At 45.4% G+C, this 12,456-nt stretch overlaps 1 protein-coding gene across 3 annotated transcripts in view; it reads left to right on the forward strand.

Annotated features, from left to right (window-relative positions):
* pygl (phosphorylase, glycogen, liver) overlaps window positions 1–12,456 on the forward strand; it is a 31,254-nt gene that overhangs the window by 16,497 nt on the left and 2,301 nt on the right. Inside the window, exons 14-19 of one of the 3 annotated variants that reach the window (XM_031829289.1) lie at window positions 1,104–1,251; window positions 3,905–3,963; window positions 6,089–6,230; window positions 8,091–8,298; window positions 8,877–9,011; window positions 9,092–9,158. In XM_031829289.1, coding sequence (XP_031685149.1) covers window positions 1,104–1,251; window positions 3,905–3,963; window positions 6,089–6,230; window positions 8,091–8,298; window positions 8,877–9,011; window positions 9,092–9,158 — 759 coding nt within the window. Of the gene's footprint in view, window positions 1–1,103; window positions 1,252–3,904; window positions 3,964–6,088; window positions 6,231–8,090; window positions 8,302–8,349; window positions 8,373–8,489; window positions 8,516–8,876; window positions 9,012–9,091; window positions 9,159–12,456 lie in introns of those variants that run through there. The other 2 variants (XM_031829291.1, XM_031829290.1) reach the window with 2 other exon arrangements.

Genomic DNA, 12,456 nt, shown 5'->3' on the forward strand with positions numbered 1-12,456 from the left:
AGATCATAACATGAAACATACTTCATTAATTAGCAACAGATCATAACATGAAACATACTTCATTAATTAGCAACAGATCATAACATGAAACATACTTCATTAATTAGCAACAGATCATAACATGAAACATACTTCATTAATTAGCAACAGATCATAACATGAAACATACTTCATTAATTAGCAACAGATCATAACATGAAACATACTTCATTAATTAGCAACAGATCATAACATGAAACATACTTCATTAATTAGCAACAGATCATAACATGAAACATACTTCATTAATTAGCAACAGATCATAACATGAAACATACTTCATTAATTAGCAACAGATCATAACATGAAACATACTTCATTAATTAGCAACAGGTCATAACATGAAACATACTTCATTAATTAGCAACAGATCAGAACATGAAACATACTTCATTAATTAGCAACAGATCATAACATGAAACATACTTCATTAATTAGCAACAGATCATAACATGAAACATACTTCATTAATTAGCAACAGATCATAACATGAAACATACTTCATTAATTAGCAACAGATCATAACATGAAACATACTTCATTAATTAGCAACAGATCATAACATGAAACATACTTCATTAATTAGCAACAGATCAGAACATGAAACATACTTCATTAATTAGCAACAGATCAGAACATGAAACATACTTCATTAATTAGCAACAGATCATAACATGAAACATACTTCATTAATTAGCAACAGATCATAACATGAAACATACTTCATTAATTAGCAACAGATCATAACATGAAACATACTTCATTAATTAGCAACAGATCATAACATGAAGCAGATCATATTTACAATACTATTGGCATAAAATGACCCCTCTATATCTATATATCTATATCTATATCTATATATATCTATATCTATTTAAATATTGTTTGCAACATTCCATTTTGTTCCTTGGTACACGAGGCATGTGGGGACATTTTTTTTGTTCACATTTTACAGACACAATTCAATAGGTAGTTATACTGCATATAAAGTACTCAAGAATAACACCAAGAAAGCTTTTACAAATCCTTTACATTGTGGTCTATGCATTTGTGTGCCACAGGACAACAAGGTGAAGTTTTCACAGTACCTGGAGAAAGAGTACAAGGTGAACATCAACCTGTCCTCCATGTTCGACGTCCACGTCAAGAGGATTCACGAGTACAAGCGCCAGCTCCTCAACTGCCTTCACATTATCACCATGTACAACCGTACGTCACAGCACCATACCCCCTATACAGACCACCATACCCCCTATACAGACCACATCACCCTATACAGACCACCCTACCCCCTATACATACCACCCTACCCCCTATACATACCACCCTACCCCCTATACAGACCACCATACCCCCTATACAGACCACCCTACCCCCTATACAGACCACATCACCCTATACAGACCACCCTACCCCCTATACAGACCACCTTACCCCCTATACAGACCACACTACCCACTATACAGACCACCCTACCCCCTATACATACCACCCTACCCCCTATACACACCCTACCCCCTGCCCCTTATACAGACCACCCTACCCCCTATACAGACCACCCTACCCCTATACATACCACCCTACCCCCTATCTAGACCACAGCACCCTACCCCCTATACAGACCACCCTACCCCCTATCTAGACCACAGCACCCTACCCCCTATACAGACCACGGCACCCTACCCCCTATCTAGACCACGGCACCGTACCCCCTATCTAGACCACAGCACCCTACCCCCTATCTAGACCACGGCACCCTACCCCCTATCTAGACCACAGCACCCTACCCCCTATCTAGACCACAGCACCCTACCCCCTATCTAGACCACAGCACCCTACCCCCTATCTAGACCACAGCACCCTACCCCCTATACAGACCACCCTACCCCCTATCTAGACCACAGCACCCTACCCCCTATCTAGACCACAGCACCCTACCCCCTATCTAGACCACAGCACCCTACCCCCTATCTAGACCACAGCACCCTGCCCCCTATCTAGACCACAGCACCCTACCCCCTATCTAGACCACGGCACCCTACCCCCTATCTAGACCACAGTACCCTACCCCCTATCTAGACCACGGCACCCTACCCCCTATCTAGACCACAGTACCCTACCCCCTATCTAGACCACGGCACCCTACCCCCTATCTAGACCACAGCACCCTACCCCCTATCTAGACCACAGCACCCTACCCCCTATACAGACCACCCTACCCCCTATCTAGACCACAGCACCCTACCCCCTATACAGACCACGGCACCCTACCCCCTATCTAGACCACAGCACCCTACCCCCTATCTAGACCACAGCACCCTACCCCCTATCTAGACCACAGCACCCTACCCCCTATCTAGACCACGGCACCCTACCCCCTATCTAGACCACAGTACCCTACACTGAGTGTACAAAACATTAGGAACACCTTCATAATATTGTGTTGCATCCCCCCCTTGCGCCCTCAGAACAGCCTCAATACTTCGGGGCATGGACTCTGCAAGGTGTGGAAAGCGTTCCACATTGCTTTCAATGCTTTCCACAGTTGCATCTAGTTGGCTGGATGTCCTTTGGGAGGTGGACAATTGTTGATGTACACAGGAAAACTGTTGAGCTGAAAAACCCAGCAGCATCGCAGTTCTTTTTATATATATATCATTTTTTATGATAATTTTTTCTCTCCCCAATTTCGATCTTGTCTCGTCGCTGCAACTCCCCAACGGGCTCCTCCGAAACATGACCCACCAAACCGCGCTCCTTAACACCCGCCCGCTTACCCCGGAAACCAGCCGCACCAATGTGTCGGAGGAAACACCGTTCAACTGACGCCCTATGGGACTCCCGATCATGGCCGGTTGTGATACAGCCCGGGATCGAACCCGGGCCTGTAGCGACGCCTCTAGCACTGCGATGCAGTTCTTGACACAAACCGGTGCGTCTGACACCTACTACCAAACCCCGTTCAATGACACTTACATGTGTTGTCTTTCCCGTTCACCCTATGTCTGAATGGCACACACACAATCCATGTCTCAGTTGTCTCCTCCCCTTCATCTACACTGATAGAAGTGGATTTAACAAGGGATCATAGCTTTCAATACGGGATCATAGCTTTCAATAAGGGATCATAGCTTTCAATACGGGATCATAGCTTTCAATAAGGGATCATAGCTTTCAATACGGGATCATAGCTTTCAATAAGGGATCATAGCTTTCAATACGGGATCATAGCTTTCAATACGGGATCATAGCTTTCAATAAGGGATCATAGCTTTCAATACGGGATCATAGCTTTCAATACGGGATCATAGCTTTCAATACGGGATCATAGCTTTCAATACGGGATCATAGCTTTCAATACGGGATCATAGCTTTCAATAAGGGATCATAGCTTTCAATACGGGATCATAGCTTTCAATACGGGATCATAGCTTTCAATAAGGGATCATAGCTTTCAATACGGGATCATAGCTTTCAATACGGGATCATAGCTTTCAATACGGGATCATAGCTTTCAATAAGGGATCATAGCTTTCAATACGGGATCATAGCTTTCAATAAGGGATCATAGCTTTCAATACGGGATCATAGCTTTCAATACGGGATCATAGCTTTCAATACGGGATCATAGCTTTCAATAAGGGATCATAGCTTTCAATACGGGATCATAGCTTTCAATAAGGGATCATAGTTTTCAATAAGGGATCATAGTTTTCACCTTGATTTTAGAATGACATCTGCTTATAAATGATTTGTGAAGCTTCTATGTAGGCCTTATAAAGGGTTATGAAGGGTTATGAAGGCTTAATGAAGTCGTTTAAAGTGTGAACAAGTCATCTTTTTTTTTTCTTTTTTTTTGAAGGCATCAAGAAGAACCCAAAAGCACCTTTTGTTCCCCGGACTGTGATCATTGGTGGCAAGGTATGTATGTGAGTCACTCAACTCAAAACCCATTACATGAATAGCCTAGGACTCTTTCTCAATGAGTCTTCCCATGATTCCCCACCTACTCTCCCCTCTCGTCCTTTTCAAATGAATTGGAGGAGAAGGCTCTAAGGAAGGAACTGTGGATCTTCTCCTCAGATTGGTTTTGAGAGAGAGAGAGAGAGATGCTGTGTCTGAAATTGTGCACCAGAGTTTTACCAGAGCCCTATAAACCCCCTGTCTGAAGTAGAGCCCCATGGACCCCTGTCTGAAGTAGAGCTCCATGGACCCCCTGTCTGAAGTAGAGCCCCATGGACCCCCTGTCTGAAGTAGAGCCCCATGGAACCCCTGTCTGAAGTAGAGCCCCATGGAACCCCGGTCTGAAGTAGAGCCCCATGGACCCCCGGTCTGAAGTAGAGCCCCATGGACCCCCTGTCTGAAGTAGAGCCCCATGGACCCCCTGTCTGAAGTAGAGCCCCATGGACCCCTGTCTGAAGTAGAGCTCCATGGACCCCCTGTCTGAAGTAGAGCCCCATGGACCCCCTGTCTGAAGTAGAGCCCCATGGAACCCCGGTCTGAAGTAGAGCCCCATGGACCCCCGGTCTGAAGTAGAGCCCCATGGACCCCCTGTCTGAAGTAGAGCCCCATGGACCCCCTGTCTGAAGTAGAGCCCCATGGACCCCTGTCTGAAGTAGAGCTCCATGGACCCCCTGTCTGAAGTAGAGCCCCATGGACCCCCTGTCTGAAGTAGAGCCCCATGGAACCCCTGTCTGAAGTAGAGCCCCATGGAACCCCGGTCTGAAGTAGAGCCCCATGGACCCCCGGTCTGAAGTGGAGCCCCATGGACCCCCTGTCTGAAGTAGAGCCCCATGGACCCCCTGTCTGAAGTAGAGCCCCATGGACCCCTGTCTGAAGTAGAGCTCCATGGACCCCCTGTCTGAAGTAGAGCTCCATGGACCCCCTGTCTGAAGTAGAGCCCCATGGACCCCCTGTCTGAAGTAGAGCCCCATGGACCCCCTGTCTGAAGTAGAGCTCCATGGACCCCCTGTCTGAAGTAGAGCCCCATGGACCCCTGTCTGAAGTAGAGCTCCATGGACCCCCTGTCTGAAGTAGAGCCCCATGGACCCCCTGTCTGAAGTAGAGCCCCATGGAACCCCTGTCTGAAGTAGAGCCCCATGGAACCCCGGTCTGAAGTAGAGCCCCATGGACCCCCGGTCTGAAGTAGAGCCCCATGGACCCCCGGTCTGAAGTAGAGCCCCATGGACCCCCTGTCTGAAGTAGAGCCCCATGGACCCCCTGTCTGAAGTAGAGCCCCATGGACCCCCTGTCTGAAGTAGAGCACCATGGACCCCCTGTCTGAAGTAGAGCCCCATGGACCCCCTGTCTGAAGTAGAGCCCCATGGACCCCCTGTCTGAAGTAGAGCCCCATGGACCCCCGGTCTGAAGTAGAGCCCCATGGACCCCCTGTCTGAAGTAGAGCTCCATGGACCCCCTGTCTGAAGTAGAGCCCCATGGACCCCCTGTCTGAAGTAGAGCCCCATGGACCCCCTCCCCTGTCTGAAGTAGAGCCCCAAGGACCCCCGGTCTGAAGTAGAGCCCCATAAACCCTCGGCCTGAAGTAGTGCCCTATAAAAGGGAAAAAGTTTAGGGTGCCATTTGGGACTCACAAGGAGAACAGCTGAGATGTATAAAGATGGCGGCCCCCATCTTACTTACCACACATTCTCCTGGTTTAGTTCTCCGTATCGTACATGGTCATTAGCAGAGTATACGTGAACCCAATTTGAACTTCAATACGCCTGCAATTTGTAAAACCGAAAAAGTAGATTGTGTTGATTTATTGGCACATTTATCCATATCGCACACCTGTTGTTTTTAAAAACTCAAGCCGATAATGCTGAAACAATGACATCATATCCAGGCTGTATCACATCCGGGCCGTGATTGGGAGTCACATAGGGGCGGCGCGCTATTGGCCCAGCGTCGTCCGGGTTTGGCCGGGATAGGCCGTCATTTAAATAAGAATTACAAATTAAATGAAAAATATATAAAAACATATATATTTCTGAAGTCTTCCATCTTTAGCCACGTTCACCATTAAGAGCGCTGTCTCCCTCTACAGGCTGCCCCAGGGTATCACATGGCCAAGAAGATCATCAAGCTGATCACGGCCGTCGGACATGTGGTCAACAAAGACCCAGTGGTGGGAAGCAAACTGAAGGTCATCTACCTGGAGAACTACAGAGTCTCCCTGGCTGAGAAAGGTACGATCTACTATATATATATATATCTACCTGGAGAACTACAGAGTCTCCCTGGCTGAGAAAGGTACTATCTACTATATACAGTGGGGCAAAAAAGTATTTAGTGAGCTACCAATTGTGCAAGTTCTCCCTCCTCTCATCTATTTCCCCCCTACAGTCATCTATTTCCCCCCCTACAGTCATCTATTTCCCCCCCTACAGTCATTTATGTCCCCCCCTACAGTCATCTATTTCCCCCTTACAGTCATCTATTTCCCCCCCTACAGTCATCTATTTCCCCCCTACAGTAATCTATCCCCCCCTACAGTAATCTATCCCCCCCTACAGTAATCTACCCCCCCCTACAGTAATCTATTTCCCCCTACAGTAATCTATTTCCCCCTTACAGTCATCTATTTCCCCCCTACAGTAATCTACCCCCCATACAGTAATCTATATCCCCCTACAGTAATCTATCCCCCCCTACAGTAATCTATATCCCCCTACAGTAATCTATCCCCCCTACAGTAATCTACCCCCCTACAGTCATCTACCCCCCCTACAGTAATCTACCCCCCTACAGTAATCTACCCCCCCTACAGTAATCTATCCCCCTACAGTAATCTACCCCCCTACAGTAATCTACCCCCCTACAGTAATCTATCCCCCCTACAGTAATCTATCCCCCCTACAGTAATCTACCCCCCTACAGTAATCTAGTCCCCCTACAGTAATCTACCCCCCCCTACAGTAATATATCCCCCCTACAGTAATCTATATCCCCCCTACAGTAATCTATATCCCCCTACAGTAATCTATATCCCCCTACAGTAATCTATCCCCCCTGTTGTAATCTATCCCCCCCTACAGTAATCTACCCCCCCTACAGTAATCTATCCCCCCTACAGTAATCTACCCCCCTACAGTAATCTAGTCCCCCTACAGTAATCTACCCCCCCTACAGTAATATATCCCCCCTACAGTAATCTATATCCCCCCTACAGTAATCTATATCCCCCTACAGTAATCTATATCCCCCTACAGTAATCTATCCCCCCTGTTGTAATCTACCCCCCCCTACAGTAATCTACCCCCCCTACAGTAATCTATCCCCCCCTGTTGTAATCTATCCCCCCTACAGTAATCTATCCCCCCTACAGTAATCTATCCCCCCTACAGTAATCTACCCCCCCTACAGTAATCTATCCCCCCTACAGGAATCTATCCCCCCTACAGTAATCTACCCCCCCTACAGTAATCTATCCCCCCTACAGTAATCTAGTCCCCCCTACAGTAATCTACCCCCCCTACAGTAATCTACCCCCCCTACAGTAATATATCCCCCCTACAGTAATATATCCCCCCTACAGTAATCTACCCCCCCTACAGTAATCTACCCCCCTACAGTAATCTAGTCCCCCTACAGTAATCTACCCCCCCTACAGTAATCTATCCCCCCCTGTTGTAATCTACCCCCCCCCTACAGTAATCTACCCCCCTACAGTAATCTAGTCCCCCTACAGTAATCTACCCCCCCTACAGTAATATATCCCCCCCTACAGTAATCTATATCCCCCCTACAGTAATCTATATCCCCCTACAGTAATCTATATCCCCCTACAGTAATCTATCCCCCCTACAGTAATCTATCCCCCCCTACAGTAATCTATATCCCCCTACAGTAATCTATCCCCCCTACAGTAATCTAACCCCCCTACAGTAATCTAACCCCCCTACAGTAATCTATCCCCCCTACAGTAATCTATATCCCCCTACAGTAATCTATCCCCCCTACAGTAATCTATTTCCCCCCCGTTTACAGTAATCTATCCCCCCCTGTTGTAATCTATCCCCCCTGTTGTAATCTATCCCCCCCTACAGTAATCCCAGCCACGGACCTGTCTGAGCAGATCTCCACAGCTGGCACGGAGGCGTCCGGCACTGGCAACATGAAGTTCATGCTGAACGGAGCACTCACCATCGGCACTATGGACGGAGCCAACGTAGAGATGGCCGAGGAGGTTGGAGAGGAGAACATGTTCATCTTCGGCATGAGGGTGGAGGACGTGGCAGAGATGGACGTACAGGGGTAACTCTCAGTCACACACACACACACACACACACACACACACACACACACACACAGATGGACGTACAGGGGTAACTCTCACACACACACACACACACACACACACACACACACACACACACACACAGATGGACGTAGAGGGGTAACTCACACAGACGGATGCATACCGACTGACACACACACACACACACACACAGATGGACGTACAGGGGTAACACACACACACAGATGGAGGTACAGGGGTAACTCTGACTCTCTCACACACACACACACACACACACACACACAGATGGACGTACAGAGGGAACACACATACACACACAGATGGACGTAGAGGGGGAACACACACACTTTGGTTTTCCACAATCTAACACAGTGTCGCTGGGTTCCACGTTATGCAACGTTACATGATGATCAACAATACCGGAAAATTGGGTGACGCCAAACTTCACTGACTTTATAGTTCATTTTATCATTGTTTACTTCATAAAAAAAATGAATTTCCTGTTGTAGTGTGTGTGTGTGTGTGTGTGTGTGACGTATTAATACCGGTTTCTACTTGGTCCTCTCCTCTAAAGCTACGATGCCGTGACGTATTACAACAACATCCCAGAACTGAAGCAGGCCGTTGACCAGATTCAGGGAGGATTCTTCAGCCCTAAACAACCAGAGCTCTTCAAAGACATCACCAACATGCTCTTCAACCACGACCGGTAGGTACAGTTACTTCACTGTGTGTGTGTGTGTGTGTGTGTGTGTGTGGTCTTGGCATTGACTGACTCTCTCTCTTCAGCTTCAAGGTGTTTGCAGACTATGAGGGTTACATAAAGTGCCAGGAGAAAGTCAGCCAACTATATCAGGTAATCATCATTATCCCCCATGTACCTCTAGTTAATAACTATATCAGGTAATCATCATTATTCCTCATGTACCTCTAGTTAATAATGACTATATCAGGTAATCATCATTATCCCCCATGTACCTCTAGTTAATAATGACGATATCAGGTAATCATCATTATCCCCCATGTACCTCTAGTTAATAACTACATCAGGTAATCATCATTATTCCCCATGTACCTCTAGTTAATAACTATATCAGGTAATCATCATTATCCCCCATGTACCTCTAGTTAATAACTATATCAGGTAATCATCATTATCCCCCATGTTCCTCTAGTTAATAATGACTATATCAGGTAATCATCATTATCCCCCATGTACCTCTAGTTAATAACTATATCAGGTAATCATCATTATTCCTCATGTACCTCTAGTTAATAATGACTATATCAGGTAATCATCATTATCCCCCATGTACCTCTAGTTAATAATGACTATATCAGGTAATCATCATTATCCCCCATGTACCTCTAGTTAATAACTATATCAGGTAATCATCATTATTCCTCATGTACCTCTAGTTAATAATGACTATATCAGGTAATCATCATTATCCCCCATGTACCTCTAGTTAATAACTATATCAGGTAATCATCATTATTCCCCATGTACCTCTAGTTAATAACTATATCAGGTAATCATCATTATCCCTCATGTACCTCTAGTTAATAATGACTGTATCAGGTAATCATCATTATCCCCATGTACCTCTAGTTAATAACTATATCAGGTAATAATCATTATCCCCCATGTACCTCTAGTTAATAACTATATCAGGTAATCATCATTATCCCTCATGTACCTCTAGTTAATAATGACTGTATCAGGTAATCATCATTATCCCCCATGTACCTCTAGTTAATAACTATATCAGGTAATAATCATTATCCCCCATGTACCTCTAGTTAATAACTATATCAGGTAATCATCATTATCCCTCATGTACCTCTAGTTAATAATCACTGTATCAGGTAATCATCATTATCCCCCATGTACCTCTAGTTAATAACTATATCAGGTAATCATCATTATCCCCCATGTACCTCTAGTTAATAACTATATCAGGTAATCATCATTATCCTCCATGTACCTCTAATTAATAATAACTATATCAAGTTTCATCATTATCCCCCATGTACCTCTAGTTAATAACTATATCAGGTAATCATCATTATCCTCCGTGTACCTCTAGTTAATAATGACTATATCAGGTAATCATCATTATCCCCCATGTACCTCTAGTTAATAATGACTATATCAGGTAATCATCATTATGACTTCGAGGCAGTTTGGAACTCGGTTGTGTGGACAGATTATTTTTACGCGCTTTCAGCACTTCCCGGTTCCATTCCATGAGCTTGTGTGGCCTACCACTTCGCGGCTGAACCGTTGTTGCTCCTAGACATTTTCACTTCACAGTAACTGCACTTAGTTGTCCGAGGCAGCTCTAGCAGGGCAGAACTGACTTGTTGGAAAGGTGGCATCCTATGATGGTGCCACGTTGAAAGTCACTGAGCTCTTCAGTAGGGGTAATTCTACTGCCAGTGTTTGTCTATGGAGATTGCATGGCTGTGTGCTTGATGTTATACACCTATCAGCAACGGGTGTGGCTGAAATAGTCAAATAACTAATTTGAAGGGGTGTCCACATACTTCTGTGTATATACATTGCATTCGGAAAGTACTCAGACCCCTTCCCTTTATCCACATTTTGTTACGTTACAGCCTTATTCTAAAATTGATGACATTTTTCTTCATCAATCTACACACAATAACCCATAATGACAAGGCAAAAACTGGTTTCTCCAAAAATATTTATACTAAAATATCACATTTACATAAGTATTCAGACCCTTCACTCAGTACATTGTTGAGCTCAGCTTGGCCGGGCGGCCAGCTCTAGGAAGAGTCTTGGTGGTTCCAAACGTCTTCCATTTAAGAATGATGGAGGCCACTGTGTTCTTGGGGACCTTTAATGCTGCAGAAATGTTTTGCTACCCTTCTCCAGATCTGTGTCTTCGACACAATCCTGTCTCTGACCTCTATGGACAATTCCTTCCACCTCATGCCTTGGTTTTTTACTCTGACATACACTGTCAACTGTGGGACCTTATATAGACAGGTGTGTGTCTTTCCAATTCATGTCCAATCAATTGAATTTACCACAGGTGGACTCCAATCAAGTTGTAGAAACATCTCAAGGATGATCAATGGAAACAGGATGCAACTTTGCTCAATTTTGAGTCTCATAGCAAAGGGGTCTGAATACTTATGTAAATAACGTATGCACTGTGTAGTGAATGTCGTTTTCTTGGCTACCTTGGATACGTGGTTGTCTTAGCTACCTTGGATACGTGGTTGTCTTAGCTACCTTGGATATGTGGTTGTCTTAGCTACCTTGGAGATGTGGTTGTCTTAGCTACCTTGGAGATGTGGTTGTCTTAGCTACCTTGGATACGTCGTTGTCTTAGCTCCCTTGGATACGTCGTTGTCTAGGCTACCTTGGATACGTCGTTGTCTTGGCTACCTTGGATACGTCGTTGTCTTGGCTACCTTGGATACGTGGTTGTCTTGGCTACCTTGGATACGTGGTTGTCTTGGCTACCTTGGATACGTGGTTGTCTTAGCTACCTTGGATACGTGGTTGTCTTAGCTACCTTGGATACATGGTTGTCTTAGCTACCTTGGATACGTGGTTGTCTTAGCTACCTTGGAGATGTGGTTGTCTTAGCTACCTTGCATACGTGGTTGTCTTAGCTACCTTGGAGATGTGGTTGTCTTAGCTACCTTGGATACGTGGTTGTCTTATCTACCTTGGATACGTGGTTGTCTTAGCTACCTTGGATACGTGGTTGTCTTAGCTACCTTGGATACGTGGTTGTCTTAGCTACCTTGGAGATGTGGTTGTCTTAGCTACCTTGGATATGTGGTTGTCTTAGCTACCTTGGAGATGTGGTTGTCTTAGCTACCTTGGATACGTGGTTGTCTTAGCTACCTTGGAGATGTGGTTGTCTTAGCTACCTTGGATACGTGGTTGTCTTAGCTACCTTGGAGATGTGGTTGTCTTAGCTACCTTGGAGATGTGGTTGTCTTAGCTACCTTGGAGATGTGGTTGTCTTAGCTACCTTGGAGATGTGGTTGTCTTAGCTACCTTGGAGATGTGGTTGTCTTAGCTACCTTGGATACGTGGTTGTCTTAGCTACCTTGGATACGTCATTGTCTAGGCTACCTTGGATACGTCGATGTCTTGCCTACCT

The sequence above is a fragment of the Oncorhynchus kisutch genome, linkage group LG7 (assembly GCF_002021735.2).
Source record: "Oncorhynchus kisutch isolate 150728-3 linkage group LG7, Okis_V2, whole genome shotgun sequence".
Taxonomy (NCBI): domain Eukaryota; kingdom Metazoa; phylum Chordata; class Actinopteri; order Salmoniformes; family Salmonidae; genus Oncorhynchus; species Oncorhynchus kisutch.